Raw genomic sequence first — 18,835 nt, 5'->3', positions numbered from 1 at the left:
TTTTGACTTAAATGTGCCATACTGATAAGTTGATACATCCAAACAAAATGCATAGAAAGATACAATTGTTCCATAACTGAATATTAACTGAGTTCTGAAATAGAGATTCAAAGAAATCTATGGAAATCAAAATTAGAAAGTGCTGAAACTACACAGCTGAGGAGAGGTGACAAGAACTTTACACCTACCTATTGAGCTTTTGTGATCCCAAATGTGTTCCTAATTGGGATGACAGAGGCACGTAGAGCTCAATGATGTCCTCGTATAGTGTGAAAGTTTTTGATTTGCATGTGTCTGAAAAGACAGATTAACATTTTATAGACTATTTACTAGAACTCAGCAAGGACAACAGTTAAGGATAGCATGGCAGCCCATTGGCTAGCACTGCTGCCTCACAGCACCAGGAACCCGGGTACGATTCCAACCTTGGATGATTGTCTGTGTGAAGTTTGCACAGTCTCTGTGTCTGGGTTTCCTCTGGATGCTCCAGTTTCCTCCCGCAATCCAAAGTGTGCAGGTAATATGGATTGGCCATGGGAAATGCAGGGCTGCAGGGACGGGATGTGGAGTGGGTCTGGGTGGAATGCTATTTGGAGGCTTGGTGTAGATTCAATGCCTGAAAAGCCTGCTTCCGCCATGTAGGGATTCTGTGATTAGATAAGAACCTTTTCAGGGTTGACCAGACCTCAAATATGTTACTTTTGCTTAAACTCTTTCATGGGATATGGGTACAAGGTTGATATTTCCCAGCACCTTTTCTGTAGCTGTAACATTATATTCTGCATGATATTCTATTACCCTAATGAACTTTTATAAGGTATCATTTGTTTGGTTTCTGTGGGACTGGAGTTACATCCTGGCCAAACAAAGTAAAGATGACAGATTTCCCTCCCTAAAGGACATTAGTGAACCAGATACGTTTTCACCACAATCAACAGTAGTTACGTAATTATCATTCGGCTAGCCTTTAAGTCCAGATTTGATTCAATTCAAACCTCACAATAGCTGGATTCAAATTTATGTCCTCAGAACATTAACTTAGAGTTCTGACTTCTACATCGATGTTACCATTATACCTTCCCGTGGTGAATTATCACATCATATTCAGACAACCATCTATAATACACATTATTTCGAGGGAATTTTATGCTTGTACATTGATTGTGTATTTAAATAATTCCTAGCATTTGTCACAAATGGGCGACGGATTCAAGGATCAGAAACTGAAATGGAGCTGGAATAAGACAATTGAACATTTTGGAGATCTGTCAGTGCACATCACTCCAGTGTTGGCACTAGGGTTCCAAAAAGTGGCAGCATTGTTACTATTGTGCTTTTTTTCACTCAAGCCTCTGGCAACTGTCTGTACGGGGTTTATATATTCTCCCTGTATCTGCGTGAGTTTCTTCTAGGTCCTCTGGTTTCCTCCCACAGCCCAAAGATGTGCAGGCTAGTTGGATTAGGTTTAGGGATAAGATGTGGGGATGACTCTGGGTGAGATTTTTTTTGGAGTGTTGGTGTGAACTGGATGGACCAAATGGCATGCTTCCACGCTGTAGGGATTCTATGATTCTATGTCTGACATCTCCTTACTTATCAACTTTTCAATTTCCTGCTGACAATTGGGGGACCTACAATACATTCCCAACAAGGTGATCATCCCTTTCTTGTTTTTTTTAAGTTCCACCCAACTTCACAGGATGGTCTCCCAGGAATATCCTCCCTAGGTACAGCTGTAATGTTCTCACTATCCACATGCATGTAGAAGTTCCATTCTCTAATTTCCAGAACTGTGTAAAAACCTTACAGCATCATGATATGTTATTTTTTTCATTTTTGGTTTAATTTGTTACTGGAGAACATACACAGTTGTACAACATCATGGTGAAGTAGCAGGGTTACACTTTGATATTTATGATGGTAATGTTGACAGCAGTTTCAATTGACGAATTTAGAATAATCACGCAAGCAGTATATTCAGGCAACATTGTACTGGCCTAGTTGTGGTTTGAAGTTTAACATTTGAGAGTAATATATCTCAATGAAAAGTAAACCCAGTGATCGTGCATTTGTTGCAAAACAGGTACTTTTTGTTTCTCAATATTTATTTAGATTTTTTTTCCTTGTATTAGGTATAACCGAGTGTGCTTTTGTTTGATGTCTGCAATGGTGAGCCAGGGTCCAGATGCTGCTCGGGACTTTTTGAGCCAGTTTGATTTCAACAACAAAATGTTGCCAAACTTATTGAAAAGTAGAGATAAACAGGTAAGTGCTTCATTCCCTGTTGGTTTAGCCTACACTCATAAACACATTTTGATATTTGTAATAGAGATTTCTGATGATGGGTCTAGGCCCGAAACATCAGCTTTCCTGCTCCTAAGACGCTACTTGACCTGCTGTGTTCATCCAGCTCCACGCCTTGTTATCTCTTGATATTTGTAATAATGACTCTGTTCAATATTGGGTAAAGTATTTCCTTGATTATTGCTGAATCAGACAGATTAAAGGAACATCAAAATCAGGCCTTTAATATGTGATATGTTATCTTCTGTTAAGGAACTGGGGCAGTGTGTGGACTTATATCTGTCCTGAAATATGAGTAGCTTTGGCTGGATGTGGTTGTGATGTCAGTATCATGTTGAGGTATTGGGTTTACAAAGCCTTTGTTTTGAAAGGTCCAAACAGTAACATAGTTATAAAGTGTGATAAATTAACTAACATTCACATTCTCAAAATTAAAACTGAATGATGAGTAATTGAGATTCCAAGTTCCACTGGCCTGCCTTTTCGATTGTTATTAGCAGGAGTAGTATGGGAGTGGTACTACTGTCAGTACTTAGGCGTAATGGGATTGGAAGACCTACTTATTTCTCAATGAGAAGTAGCACTGCTGGATTAGGTGTGTAAATGGAAATAGAGTGGAGACAAAATTGAACTCTGATTAAATGTTCTATTATATTTGAATAAACTGCAAAATTCTGCACATGCGCATGCATGAAGATTGGCTAATGATTAAGATGTTTGATGATGTACAGAACCAAATTTTGAAAGGAGTCTCTCTTCCTCTATTACCAGAGTTATCACAATTTTTTGTAATTACCAAAGTACATAAAGTTCCCAATTTACCTATTGGATAGACCCAGACTAATACAAAACCTGGACCAGTCTTTTATATTTAACGAGAACTACTACGTGTTACAAATAAGTAGATTCTACTCACAAAAAAGTCAACAATGTTTAACTCTTAGGTAAAATTTGGTCTAAACTCCTCAACACTTACATTGATTTTTTAAAAAAGTCTTATGGATGAAGGGGAATAAATTGAGAATGTAGTTCAACCCCCCACCCCCCCCCTGCCCCAGCCCGGTTTTACTGGGTTTGCTTTTACTTGGTAGGAGTGTCTGTTCTTCACTCTTCCCCAGTTTCTTCTTACTTTGCACGAGACATAGATGATTGGAATACAATAAAGAGACAATAAAGTCTGTTAGTTACTGGTTAGAGGCAGCAGCTTACAGCATCTAGTGAGGGGAAAATAAATTGGTTTTATTCAGGCTTTAGATATTTTACGAGACACAAAGATACGCCATCTGCTGCTGTAGCGTTCCAAAAGCCTCTGCCATTATTGATCACACTGACAAGCTGTGTAGCTAACTGGGAGCCAAACAGGTAATTTTTGTCAGGTTGATGGTGTTTGTTATCTTCAAATGGTCATAACTTCACAAAACAATTTTGAGGTCATTGAGTATATTTAAGGCAGAGATAGATAGGTTCTTGATTATTGGGGGACCAAAGGTTATAGGGAAAATGTGGGAGATCAGGATTCGGAAACGTATCAGCCATGATTGAATTTGCTCCACCATTTATTGGTCCAAATGGCCCAATTTCTGCTCATATATTTTTTGATCAATCTGTAACATGTTGCCAGATGAATCTCACTTTATACACACCCTGCTGTCAGTCCATCCACAAAACGCTGCCTCTACTACTTGAATAAAGGAGCAGTTTAAACTCCGCTTGCAATGTGCTTCAGTAACTTGCTGTTTAAAAATGTATCCACCCGATCCTTAATCCTTAGTTTTAAAACAGCCCTTTTCCCATTTCAGTCCCTATCAAGAGCACAGAAAAATAAAATCATAGGAACTTCAGAATTAAACAAAATATTTGGAGGGATAATAGCCAAATGCAGGCAAGTGGGACCGTTTTAGTCTGGGAATATGGTCAATGTGAACTAGTTGGATGAAAGGGTCTGTTCCCATTCTGTATGACTATGACTCAATAAGTTGACCAAAATTGACTAGAAGTGGCAATCCCTCATTATAAACATAATATTTCATATTTCATTATTTTAAAAATAACAGGGTAAATGTTCAAATTAGTACTCAGAATCACAGAAGTGTCATAGAATCCCTACAGTGTGGGAACAGGCCCATCAACCCAACAAGTCCACAGCAAACCTCACAGCATCGCACCCAGACCCATCCCGCTGTAACCACCTAATCTACACATCCCTGAACCCTCTGGGAAATTTAGCATGGCCAGTCCACTTAGCCTGCACATCTTTGGACTGTGGGAGCACCCAGAGGAAACCCACGTAGACACGGGGAGAATGTGCAAACTCCACATGGACAGTCACCCAAGGGTGGAATTGAACCTGAGTTCCTGTTGCTGTGAGGCAACAGTGCTAACCCCAGAGCCATCATGCCGCCCTATTCTTTTAGCTGCTGATTTGTTTTAAAGATGCCCACAAGAACTTCATGGTAAAGTTTGCCTGTGTTTGACATTGGCACAGATCAATAGAGAGGAAGTTTAGAATACTTGAGCACCCAGTATAATACTTACATATTTCCTGGCCAAAGCTCACCTCATTAGAAAGTATATAATTGAAAATACATAGTGTCTTGATGTGAAGTATGGTAAGCATATTTGTAGCATACCCACGCACACTGTGGTTATGTTTAAAAGTAATAGAATCATTCCATATTGCTCCTGTTTCTTTATTTATAGAAATATACTATAGTATACACACATGCCAGATAACTCAGTAGAAGTTTAGCGTGATAGTTCAATCAAAACAATGTATGGTTTAGGGCACAATGATAAATGTGATAAATACTGTGGACCTGCTCACTGCTAGAAATGTTCATACAACATTCTACAAATGTCACTGTTTTAGGATACTCGTCATTACTGCAGACACTGTGGCTCTTCAGGGAGAAGGAAATTACTTTGACACCTTGTTCCAAGAAGCATGAACACCCCTCAACAGGTTCTTCTGATGTGATCACAAGTCAGGGAAAGAAGGGCATACTTGTGAGTGAGGCTGATGTAGGGCTTAAGATCCTCAGCAATTGTAATTGACTCGCAGAGATGAGATTCTTTTAGCTTTTAAGATATTGGGGGTGTGATTTATATATCACTTATTTTATTGTTTGGATTTTGAAGGAGCGGCTCATGGGTTTTTGTTTATGTGAATGAGGGAGTTTAAAGAAATCCTTGTCAGTATTTCTGGACTTTTTTGTTTTATTAAAACAAGCATGAGAGTGCTAGAGCTCCTGAAGTGGTAATGGAATTATTTTTTCTCTTGGGAGAGTATTTTATGGTTTGAGAAAGCAAGTAAAGAAAAGCATTACAGAGTCCTCATCATAGATCATCACCGTAGAATCCCTACAGTGTGGAAACAGGTCCTTTAGCCCAACAGGTCCACACTGATCCTCAGAGCATCCCACCCAGACCCATTCCCCCTATAACCCACCTAATCTACACATCCCTGAACACTGCAGGCAACTTCGCTTGGCCAATCCATCTGGTCTGCACATCTTTGGACACATAGAGTATTACAGCATGGAAACAAACCCTTTGGTCCATCTCATTCCATGCTGAGCAGATATCCTAAATTAATCTGGTCTCCTTTGCCAGCATTTGTCCCATTTCCCTCTAAACCCTTCCTGTTCATATACCCATCCAGATGCCTTGTAATTGTTATTGTACCAGCTTCCACCGCTTTCTCTGGCAGTTTGATCCATACACACACCACCCTCTGGTTGCCCCTTAGGTTCCTTTTAAGTCTTTCTCCTCTCACTTTAAACCTATGCCCTCGAGTTTTGGCCTTCCTCCACCCCAGGGAAAAGACAAAGAACAGTACAGCACAGGAACAGGCCTGTTGGCCCTCCTCGCACGTGTCACCACATTTTGTCCTTCATACTAAAACTGTTTTCACTTACAGAATCCCTGTCCCTCTTCCCTTCCTATTTGAATAGACATTGTCTAGCCACCCCATCTATGCCCCTCGTGATTTTATAAATATCAGCCTTTGATGCTACAGGGAAAATAGCCCCAGACTATTCAGCTTCTCCCTATAGCACAAACCCTCCAAATTAGCTTTCTTTTGCTTTGGGAAACAAAACAGAGATTGGAAAGTTTTTGGCTTTCAGTTTGCAGAAGTTTTGTTTGTATTTAGATGTAAGAATTGTTTCTCCTGGAGAAAGAAGTTTTTAGTTCAGAACAGTTAGGTTACCTCGTTCTAGGGGTTTTATTTTGAAATTCCAGCCCAGAAGTGTTTAGTTAGAACCCTGAAGTTATTTGAAGCTGAGAAAGTCTAAGCTGCATTGTATGATTAATCAAGAAAATGTATTAAACCCTAATGAACAGGAATTAAAGGAAGCAGTTAAGACAAACCTAAAGATGTGCTATACATCAAGCTGTCTGGTATTTGAGTACTGTAGTGATAGTGAAAATACAATCAGAACTACCACTTAACACTGCCTGTTTTGAAATCTTTTTAATTGTATTATGTGTACGTAGCTTGGTTTAATCTATTTTAACTCCATTTCTTTTGTGTAATAAATCTGTTTTACTGAGCATCAAATCTGCAGCATTGTGTGCTAGTGCTTCAGTGGAAGACCACCTTGTTAAATATATATTAAAAAGAACTATCAAGCCATATTTCAATCTGAGATCTTACTTATCCGTTAGTATAATCAGCTGATACCAATAAGCAGCTTGGCAACAGAGGAATTTCTTCATTTGGCCGATGCTACTTAGCAGAATCACAACTCGAATCACAACTCCAATATTAAGTGTAGCGTTGGTGTCCATTCCCGGCACTTAGTATGCACTTAGTATAGCTCTAAGTATGGATGTTACTAAGATTGAACCTATTTCTTTGTCATTTGTGCAATAAAAATATGCTGTGAATTTTGATGTTGAAAAACTACTAATTTTCAGTGTGATAAAACAAGCTATGTAGGTACTAATGTAAAAAATCCTGTTAGGAGTTGGTATTTTTAACAATATTGTATCCTTCTCTGTAGGGCAAGCCTGATGTACGCTTGGCTTATATCCAGTTCACAGTTTCATTTCTGATTGCTGGCGACAGCAATACTATCAGCCAAGTCCTGGAATTAAAAGGTATTTTCAGTCTAGTAATTCTATAATAATAGATTATTCCATGTTTTTATATATACCTGAAATAAAAATGATCAAAATAGATTTTAGAAAGTTTGTGTAAATAGAATCATAGAATCCCTACAGTATGGCAACAGGCCCTTCGACCCAGCAAGTCCACACTGACCCTCAGAGCATCTCACCCAGACCCATCCTCTATAACCCACCTAATCTACACATCCCTGGACACTCTGGACAATTTAGCATGGCCAATCCACCTAAACTGCACATCCTTGGACTGTGGGAGGAACCCGGAGAAAACTCATTCAGATATGGGGAGAATGTGCAAATTCCACAGAGACAAGGGTGGAATCGAACCCCGGTCCCTGGCACTGTGAGGCAGCAGTGCTAACCACTGAGCCACTGTGCCGCCCCAAACAACTGGAGCACCCAGAGAAAACACTCACAGACATGGGGAGATCATGCCAACTCCACACAGTCATCCTGGAATTGAACCCAGGTCCTGGGGACTAAAAGGCAGTAGTGCGAACGATTCAGCCACTGTGCAAACCTAGAGATAAAAATAAGTTTTTGTTATTTTGGAGCAACATTTCATGAAGACATAGGTCTACAGTCCAGGACACTGCTGAGAATAAAAGCAGATGGAGAGAAAACTAAGTAAATCAAAATGAAATAATCAGTTTGGAGATTGTAATTGGAAAGAACTGAAGTTCAGTGATTTAAAAATCCTTCAGAAATGATGTATTAGCATAGTATTCCAAGTGACAAATCAGTAAAATACCGGGGGAAGAAAAAGTGTGTACAACAGTGCCTCAGGAGGTCAAGACAATAAACAAGACATGTGGGAATAGTGACGTTTTCTATCAATCATTAGTTGGAGACAAGAAAAGTTGTAAAAAAAAATGCTTAGTCAATTACTAGTTTAAAATCACTTTGAACTAATTTGTGCATTGTTTTTAAAGATTTCATTACAGATATTTTCAGTTCTGGTCTGAAAGAAGATCGGATTTCTATCATAAATTTATTTCTGTCAGCTTTAAAAACAAAGGTTTGTTCATCTGGATTCTGAATTTTTGCTTAGTTTTCACTTAAGAGTTTCATCAAGGAATCTTGATCCTCCATTTAGTAAAGCTTTTGTCCTAATGTCATTTTACAGGGAGATTATTAACATTGCTTTGCCAGCACCCAGTTATTTTTTGTTATTATGTAAGTTAAGAAAGGCAACTGAGCATAAAAGTTTTAACATTGAATTGTAAAGATCATTGGAGGTCATCTGCTCTAATGCCTTAACAACATCATGAATTTGCAGAAATGTGACTCATTGACATTATTGCAATTTCCGTACCACTGTCAACATATATTGTGCATGTCACAAACGTGGTGTGCTGTTGACACATGAAGTCATGGCTTTCACCAGCTGAAGGCTTTAGGGAGAAAAGTACAGGATTACAAGTTAATGGCCTGGGTTTTCCTTTCTTAGTCATAGTAAATTCAAATCAATAAGGTATGTCAATTTAAGAGTGAGATGATGAGGAATTTCTTCACTGAGGGGTTGTGAGTCTTTCGAACTCCTTGCCACAGATGGGTGTGAGTCTTTGTGTATATTTAAGACTGAGATTGATAGGTACTTATCAGTCAGAGAATCAAGGGTGACAGGGAAAGAGCAGGAAAGTAGATTTGAGGAGTGTTGGAACAGCAGTGATCCTAACAAATGATGGAGTAGGCTTGAGCAATGGAAAGGCCTTCTCCTGTTCCTATTTCTTATGTTTTTAAAACCGTCTGAGGTTTTCTCCTTCCATCAATGTTTTTTTAACAGTAGCAGGACTGAGAAGCTAGGGAAGTTGAGGTGTCAAGAATTTTCCGGATATGTGGAGGGCAGTGTTGGGGAATGAGCAGGGGTGAAGTAACGGGGTGTGTGAGGAGATTTGATGTGGAGAGACAGATCTTGGAAGCTCTTTGAATACTTATAAAAGTATTTCTGCAAAAATACACTTTTGTCAAAGCCTTCAAGCTTTTTGTCAAGTGGACTCAATAAAATAGGTGATAGCCATTCATTGGTTCATCTCTCAAGGTAATAGCTTGACAAATCAGAGTCAGCCCATTTGTTTTAAAGTTTGGCAGTTAACAGCCATTAACTGGTACATTCCCCATGGCAATGCTTCTACCAATCCACTTGCTAACCAATCAGCATTCTCTCTTATGCAGTATAAGGGAGGTTTTCCCTTTACATTAATATCATAGTGAATTGTCTTGATAAGTCCAAAACAAAAGCGTTCATTTAAAATGCCTTTTTTGCAGCAGTACTCAAGTTCTGTAGGACCACATGACTACTTATGAAAGAAATAAAATTATTTAACAGACTAACAGCATTAAATTCTCATAGAGCTTTTAAAATACTTGATGTCATTTTTAAAACACCTAATCTGTTATTGATCTGAAGACTGACCTCATCAACATGTCTTCAGCTCTTCATGCCATGAGAAGGCATAGATTTGCCAGCAGTAAGAATACTTCACCTGTTTGCCCAACTCTAGTTTCTGCCACAGCAGGTGGAAGTTTTTAACGTGGCTCACAAATCAGGTGACAACAAGTTTTTTTTTAATGCAGTCAGTGCAAACACCATGACAGGAATATCCGAGCCTTTAAGGAATAGGAAATATGCTCATGCAGTGTAATTTATATTTTTATGAATAAGATGTCTACATATTGTACATTAGCTATACAAATCAAATATATTATACAAGTACAGTTTTTAAAAATTGCCCATCTAATCTCCAGAACTTTACTCCTGATTTGTACTAGTGCTTTTGTCTAACTGCACTGAGGGGTGTCATGAAATAATTCGCTTTTTGTATTTCCAATCCTTAGGATTTGACTGAAATTGTTATGTCTGTTTTTCTCTTGTTCTTTATGTGAGTGGAATGTTAGTGTGAGTGAGAACAGGTTTTATTTCAGACTGACTATTATCACACATTGGGACACATCATACACATTTTCGAGTATATTATGAATGATGGAATAGCTGAACATTTAGAAATAGATAATAGGATCAAGCAGAGTCAACATGGTTTCATGAGAGGGAAATCATGCATGATAAACTTCTTACAATTTATTGAGGAGGTAGCAAGCAGGATAGAGAGATTATCTTATGAACCAATAGTAATTTTTTAGAAGAATGAAAGTGATCTGATTGAAACATAAATGATTCGTAGGGAGCCTGACAGGTAGATGCAGAGAGATTGCCTTTGTAGAAGAGTCCAGGAACAGAGGGCGTAATCTCAGATTAAGGGGTTATCCATTTAAGGGGAGGAGGAATTACTTCCCTTTTAGAGTGGTGAATATGTGGAATTCCTCCCGGTAGAGGTTCAGTTGTTTGAATCTGAGGCAAATTTTTAATCAGCAAAGGAATCAAGGATCACAGAGAAAATGAAATTGCAGGAAAGTGAAGTTGAGGATTATTAGGTCAGCTAGAATCTCATTGAATGGGGAACAGACTGAATGGGATATATGGCCGATTTCTGCTCCTATGCCTCATGGTCATTATTGGGAGGAATTTATTCATGTTGCAAACTGAGGACACAAGCCATGGATTTTCTTTTTATTTAATCCACGTTAAAACCTTGTCACCGATAACTTTGAGAAGTTCTTGTTGTAATGGTTTAATTAGATCAAATTACTTCCTTCTTTTTTTGTCTTCTAGGTTGTCCATAATAAAGCCATAAGTAAAACGCAGAAGGTTCGCTTTTTCACTGCAAGCATTTTGACCCATATTGCCTCATTATATCATTGGAATGGAATTATTGATGTCCAATTAAATGATGACAGGGTAAAACTTTTTTCTTAAATCCAGTCGTCTGAACTCTGTTGTAGAACAATGTAACCTGTGACTGCCATTTCTGATCCCACGCTTCTTACTAGTCACTGGCCAACATTCCTTCAAACACCACAATCCGAATAGTGTAGCTGGTTCCTTACATTGGACTTTGTTGTAGCAGTTTGCATTTTCACACAAAAGAGAACAGTAGTTATACTTGTGAAGCTCTTTGCGACATTCTAAGGATTTGAAGAGATTGCCGTACAAATTGTGTCTTCCATCTTATTTCCACAAGATAAACAAAGGAGCAAGAATTGTGCCTATAATACTGAATGTACCCAGTGCAAAACCTTGTAGGGCTCTCCTCCAGGAGAAACCCTTTTACCCGCAGTACATTTCAAACATGGAACTTGCTCCCACATGGAGTAGTCAAGGCAAATGGCATAACTGCATTTAAGGGGAGAGTAGCTAGAAGCACAAGAAAGAAAGAAATCAGTTTCTGTTAATAATATGAAATAAAGTACAGTGGCTGAAAGCTTGCTATGGAGAATAGGCACCGGAGTTGACCTGATGAACACAATTTCCTGTTTCTCTAGTACAAGTACAATGTGATATTGTATAAAGCTACTGTAAAAATAAACCCTACTTAAATCCTGGCAGCATGTCCAAGATTCCAAAGTGGCTGGGAGAGACATGGTTCGAGAACTTGTACATAGTTTCTTGATGGATCTTTGCTGCTCACTGAAACATGGCATCAATTTCTATGATTCCAGCCTGGGTACAGCTAAGAGGTAGGAATGTCAACATAATGGAAGCTTTGTGCCATGTCGCTCTGTATGTTGTAATATTTTCAGTTGTCAATGCTTTCTTGGAACTGTTCTGCCAAACAAAAACTTCTAAATTATCTTAACTTGTAGTATGCTTAAAATTTCAGTGTATATTTGTTGCTTACGCTAAGGAGATCCTTGGGTCTAAAGTAAAGCCTTTCCTCCTAAGCTCTTGTTGGACTCAATTGCAACATTCTCAGCACTTAACTGTCTGTCACTCTCTTGGACAGTACCACTTACTCATAATAATTCAATAGAATACACTTACAATGTAATAAGGACCATTCTGTCCATGGGGCTGAATTATGTGGGGCTCTAGAATCATTCACTAAACAGAATTGGTTGGGAAGCGGTGGGAAACCAGTAGGATAGAGGCAGGACTGCTCCACTTCTGTATCAGAAAGTCCTGCTTTGAAGAGCTGCTGGCTAATTAGAGACTGTCAGCTCTCTAGGACTGACCACCATTATTTTCTGACTCCAGTATTGACTGTTATGGGGAAAAAATGGTATTATCACTCAACTGTTAATCCAGGAACTCAGCTAATATTCTGGGGATCAGGGATTAAATCCCACCATGGTAGATCGGAGAATTTGAATTCAATAAAATAAAATCTGTATTGAAGAACCTACTGATGACTGAGAAATCCTTTGTCGATTGTTTGAAAACCCCATGTGGCTCACTGTTGTCCATCAGGGAAAGAAATCTGTCATCCTCAGCTAGCCTGGCTCACGTGACTCCAGTCCTACAGCAATGTGGTTGACTCTGAACTGCCCTCTGAAATGGCTTAGCAAGTCACTCAGTTGTATCAATTGCAACAAACTCTCAACAAAAAAATAAAACTGCATTGACCACCTGGCATCAACCTAGGCACCAGAATAGACAATGGCAAAAATAGTCCTTCGACCCAGCAAAGTCCACTTTACTAACATCTGGGGGCTAGTGCCAAAATTGGAAGACTTACTTTACTGTTTCATGGAATGAGGGCTGACTGGGCAGCATTTATTGCCCATCCCTAATTGCCAGAAGGCAGTTCAAAGTCAACCACATTGCTGTGGGTCTGGAGCCACATGTAGGCCAGACCAGGTAAGGATGGCAGTCCCCTTAAGGTCATTAGTGAACCAGATTGGTTTTTCCTGACAATCAGCAATGGATTTATAGTCATTGTTAGACTGTTAATTCCAGATTCTTTTAATTGAATTCAAATTCTACCATCTGCCATGGTGGGATTTGAACTTGGGCCCCCAGAACAGTGTCTGGGTCTCTGGATTAACAGTCCAGCGATGATACCACTAGGCTATTGCCTCCCTCACTGTGCTGTCTCACAGACTAGTCAAACAACAGTTTGACACAGTCATGCTCACGGAATCACACCTTATAATATTCCAGACGCCACCATCACCGGTCCTTGATATATCCCACCAGTAGGACAGATCCAGTAGAGGTGGCAGCACAGTGGTTTACAGTGGGGAGGGAGTTACCCTGGGAGTGATCACCACAGACCATTCTCTCGCAAATGATGAATCAGTATTTCTCCATGTTGATGACGGCAAGGGTGCAAAATGTACTATGAGTGGGGAATGTCAATGCCCACCACCAAGAGTGGCTCAGCTGCAGCATTACTGATTCAGCGGGTTGGCTCATGAAGGACGTAGCTGCTAGATTGAATCTGTGGCGTGTGATAAGGAAACCAACAAGAGGGGAAATCTTAGTTGACGTCATCCTTACCAAACTGGTAGCTTCAGATACATCAATCTACAACCGCATCATTAAGAATGACCGCTGCACAATTCTTGTGGGAATGAAGCCCTGTCTTCATATTAAGAATACCCTCTGTCATGTCGTGTAGCATTATCAATGTGCTAAATGGGACAGACTTTAAACAGATCTAGAAGTTCAATGTAGGAGCACATTACTGCAGATGCTGGAATCTGTACTGAAAACAAATGCTGGAAATCACAGCAGGACAGGCAGCATCCATGGAGAGAGAGAGCACCCTAATGTTTTGAGTCAAAATGACTCTTCGTTAGAGCTCTGATGAAAAGTCGTCTAGACTTGAAATGTTAGCTTGCTGTCTCTCCATGGATGCTGTCCATGTCCACTGTGATTTCCAGCATTTTTTATTTTCAGCCGAGCAACTCCAGACTGGGCACCCCTGAGTCGTTGTGTACCATTAACAGCTGCAGAATAGTACTGCATTACAAACTTTAACCGCATGACCCACCATATCCCCTGCTCAACCATTACCATCAAGCCAGGGGATCAACCCTGTTTCAATGATGAGTGCAGGAGATTATGCCAGAAGCAGCCCCAGGCCTGCCTAAACATGAGGTGGCTCCACAAATATATCCATCCTCAATGATGGAAGAGACTATCACAGTGCAAACGATAGGGTTGAAACTTCAACCAGAAGTACTAAATGGATGATAGATCTCAGCCTCCTACAGTGATCCCTAGCATCATAAATATTTGTTTTCGGCCAATTTGATTCACTCTATGTGATATCAAGAAACAGTTGGAGACACTGGATTCTACAAAGGCTGCCAATTTAAGATAGCCACCAAGAAATAAAAATGTAATTTAGAAAAATCATTACCCTGAGTATGGTTCAAATGTGGAACTGGCTACCACAGAGAGTTGTTCAGGCAACAAGTTTTTCTTTCTGGCGGCACTTGGGTTCATGGAGTTAAGGTAACAGAGCATGGTATTACCATTTGGCCTTGTCTTCACCAAGTACTTAGCCTTGGATTGTAACACATCTTGTCTTGATTTCTCAGATTATTGGAGGTACGTGTTATAGTGCAGAAAGTGGTCACTAAGTTAATAGGATGTGTTTCAATATAGTTTGTACATCATCCTTGAACTTGCTGTTATTCATTAACAAATGATTTACAGGTCTTTCAAAAATCACTGAAATTATTTTCTTATTTTAATTGTCGGCTATTTACACATGCAGGGGTGGAAACATAGTACTGCTGAGATTTCTCCTGGGCTTAAAAACAGCCACAGAAGATGAGCTGGTGGCTGATTTGATGGTGAACATCTTCAAAGTGTGCCCTGATTTATTAAGCAGATTCTTCCAAGAAACACAGTATTCCTTTGTCCCTAGACTTAAGACGGCCTGGCTAGATAACATCAAACTACTCCGAAAGGTAGGGTAAAACTAACTTGCGCAAAGCTTTCATACTTAGTTTTTTTGGTAACATACTGGATGATTAAACATCTAATTGCTTAAACTGTCTTAAAATGTTTGTTATCGTAATCATCCAGTTTCTTAGATTACATTACCTATAAGTATGGGTTTTAAGTTTTGCTTAAAGTGTTAAATATACAATTGTTAAATATACAAAGGAAACGTCTGTTCAAGAAACTGATAAACAACCTGAATGCACAAGCAAATCAACACTCTTAGATTTCATTATTGTCTAAAATACATCGAAGATCTGCAGATGCTGGAGATTCTGAAACAAACAAAACAAAACATACTGGAGAAATTCAGTGGAACTGATAACATTTGTGTAAGGAAAATCGAGTTAACATTTCAAGTCCACAGACCCTTCTTCAGAACTGAAGGAAGATAGAAGAGGGTAGTATTTATGCTGCTCTTTGGGTAGCACAGTGGCTCAGTGGTTAATCACCTAATTGGAAGATGAGATATTGTTCCTCCAACTTCTGTTGAGTTTTACTAGAGCACTGCAGCAGGCCTGAGACAGAAATGTTGGGTCACAGTAGTGTATTGAAGTGGCAGGCAACGGGAAGCTCAGATCATTTTTACAGACAAAATATGGGTATTCTGCAAAGCAGTCATTCAGTCTGCATTTAGTTTTCCTCGTGCTTTGTGAGCAGAAAATACAGTAGACTAGATTCAACGAAGTGCGGGTAAATTGTTGCATCACCTGGAAGGTGTACTTTGGGTGTTAGATGCAGAGGAGTCAAATTAGCACCTTCAGTGCTTGCATCAGGAGGTATTGTGGGGGTGTGAGGTGGTGTTAGGAATGGAGGAGGAGTGGACCAGGAGTCCCAGAGGGAACTTTCAAAGAAATGCTGGCCAGTGAGGGGAGGGATACCTGTCTGGTGGTGGCATTCCCAATGGAGGTGACAGAAATAGCAGTTTATGATCCTTTTGATGCGGAGACTGGTGATGTGGAAAATGCATTCATCCAGGCAAGTGGAGAGTATTCCATCATACTCCTGACTTGTGCTTGTAAACAGTGGACAGGCCTTGGAGAGTCAGGAGATAAGTTACTTGCTGCAGGATTCCTAGCCTCTGACCTACTCGGGTAACCACTATGTATATGGCTAGTCCAGTTCAGTTTCAGTGTTAAGCCCCAAGATGTTGATAGTAGGGGATTCAGTGATGGTAACACCATTGAATGTCAAAGGACGATTGTTAGATTTGTCACCTTGAATGAGAGATATTGTCTGACGTCTGTGTGGCACCAATGCTTTCTGCCACTTTTCACCCTTACCCTGGATATTGTTCAGGTATTTTTGAATTTAGACTTGGACTGTTTCAGTGTCCAAGGAGTTGCTGAATGTGCTGAACATTTTCCAATCTTTGAACATCCCCATTTCTGGCCTTAAAATGGAGGGAGTGTCATTGATAAAGCATCTGTAGACGGTTAGGTCTTGGACACTATCCTGAGGATCTCTTGCAGAGATGTCCTGAAGATAACAGTCATTATCCTTTGTGCCAGCTGTGACTCCAACCAATGAAGAATTTCTCTCTGTTTCCCATCATTCTAATTTGGCGAGGGCAGCTTGATGCTGTACTCATTCAAATGTCGCCTTGATGTCAAGGGCAGTTAGTCGTATCTCACTTCTGGAATTCGGCATTTTTGTCCATGTTTGAGCCATGGCTGTAATGAGGTCAGGAGCTGAATGGCCCTGACTTACTGCGCAAGTGAGCAGATTAATGGTGTGCAGGTACTGCTTGATAGCACCGTTGATGACACATTCTGTCACTTTACTGATGTGAATATTGCACAATTATTGGCTCCTTGATTTACTTTCTGACTTCACAACTGCTGCACAACAAGACTTCCCCTTGACTTGCTACCTGAATTAAACTGCAAGCTGAAAAGGAAAAGACTACACCACGGAGGTTGCTAGATTTTTGTGGGCAGCTCTCTTCAAGATCAGTAGCAAGGATCCATATTTTGATTTTCCTTGTGAAATTGAGGCCGGTATTTAGTGTATCCTAGAGCTTAAACAAAAAGAAAGTCTCAGTATTCAAATAATCGTGCCCACTGCTGTGCAATATTGTTTTCAGATACGCAAATTAGTAACGTGTGCATAAGTGAAATCTTTTTAACATGGTGCATCAAAATCAAAGAATAACGTGTCAGTGCCCGTAAATAGTCTCAGCCCAGGACAAAACTGGACAACTATGCATAAAGGATGAATAATGCTCTGTGCCAAGCAAACTGTCTCCACCTTAGAGCTTTTCAGAGTTAAAATCATTGTGTACTTTACTGCAAGGGTAATTTTAGTTAGGCCCTTCAAATCTTTTGTAATAACTGGTATGTGGTTGCATGAGAACTTTAGTGTTGCTGTGTAGCCACACTGCCCACAGCAAACATTTGCTAACAGCAGACTTTCTTTAAGACAGCAAACTTCAAACAAGCAAATTCACAGATCTGCTGTTTGAAATTTGTCATTTTGTCATCGTAGGTTTTGGCAACAATTTGGGAAAATAGTTTGTTGACAAGCAAACTTGTGATATTTATGGTCATTTTTAATATCATTACGATCTAACATTGTAGTATTTATTTAAAATTACCTGGTAATATATCCTATTATTAGGTTATATGCCCAACAAAAAACTCAATCATGGATAATCTTCATATTTTCCTTGTATACTTTCAACATCTATTTTAGATTTACGAGGCTCAACCAGAGATTTCCAATGCCTTCAAGACAAAGGAGTTCATCCCAATTCCACGCCTCCTTTCTATGGTGATGATTACAACACTACCTCCAGTGGCTACTAAGGCTATGTTTACTCAGGGACTCAATGTAAGGGAAACCACTATTTAACATTTATTTGTTTCTTTAAACGAAATAAAATCAGAATATAAATAAAATATATGTAGAAAGACAAATTATTGCAAACCCTCAACATCAAGCATGGGGAGGCGATGGCCTAGTGATATTATCACTAGATTGGTAATCCAGAGACCCAGATAATATTCTGGAGTCCCAGGTTCAGATCTCGCCTTGGCAGATGGTAGAATTTTAATTCAATGAATATCTTGAATTAAGAATCAAGATTGTGAATCCATTGTCAATTGCCAGGAAAAGCCCATCTGGCTCACTAATATCCTTACCTGGTCTGGCTGGCGTGTGACTTCAGACCTGCAGCAATATGGTTGATCCTTAACTGCCCTCCAAGTATTTGGGATGGGTAATAAATGCTGCCTAGCCAGTGACGTCCTCATCCCATCAATGAATAAAGAAAAGCAGTTTTACTGCTTACCCACGAAACTGGATTCCTTGATAACATAATGAAAGAGCCAGGTAAATTCAACATCAGGTGTAATAAAGGACAGGACTGGAATGCATTTGGCCAGTCTCGTAAACAAATGCTTTACATGCTCACCTGCACACATGCTCATAAAAGCATGGAAAGGTACAGGACAGATTGTAAAACTTAGCTTGTTATAAGTGGATTTATAATCATGTAGACTAGAAACATAGACAAGGGTGTGCCACTGCACGTGTGTAAGGAGTGGACTGGAATTGGCTGCATGCATCAATATGTCAAACACTTAGGTAAACCTGACTGAAGCT

General features: G+C 39.6%; 1 protein-coding gene across 2 annotated transcripts in view; it reads left to right on the top strand.

Annotated features, from left to right (window-relative positions):
* Positions 1-18,835, top strand: part of urb1 (URB1 ribosome biogenesis homolog) — a 108,871-nt gene that overhangs the window by 8,696 nt on the left and 81,340 nt on the right. For both annotated transcript variants that reach the window (XM_059650210.1, XM_048540621.2), the window contains exons 4-10: positions 2,133-2,265; positions 7,311-7,407; positions 8,367-8,452; positions 11,105-11,230; positions 11,879-12,009; positions 15,000-15,195; positions 17,924-18,061. In XM_059650210.1, the coding sequence (XP_059506193.1) occupies positions 2,133-2,265; positions 7,311-7,407; positions 8,367-8,452; positions 11,105-11,230; positions 11,879-12,009; positions 15,000-15,195; positions 17,924-18,061 (907 nt within the window). The remainder of the gene's footprint in view (positions 1-2,132; positions 2,266-7,310; positions 7,408-8,366; positions 8,453-11,104; positions 11,231-11,878; positions 12,010-14,999; positions 15,196-17,923; positions 18,062-18,835) is intronic.

This window comes from Stegostoma tigrinum, chromosome 12, assembly GCF_030684315.1.
Source record: "Stegostoma tigrinum isolate sSteTig4 chromosome 12, sSteTig4.hap1, whole genome shotgun sequence".
NCBI classification, from domain to species: domain Eukaryota; kingdom Metazoa; phylum Chordata; class Chondrichthyes; order Orectolobiformes; family Stegostomatidae; genus Stegostoma; species Stegostoma tigrinum.
This window is presented reverse-complemented; position numbering and strand designations above follow the sequence as displayed.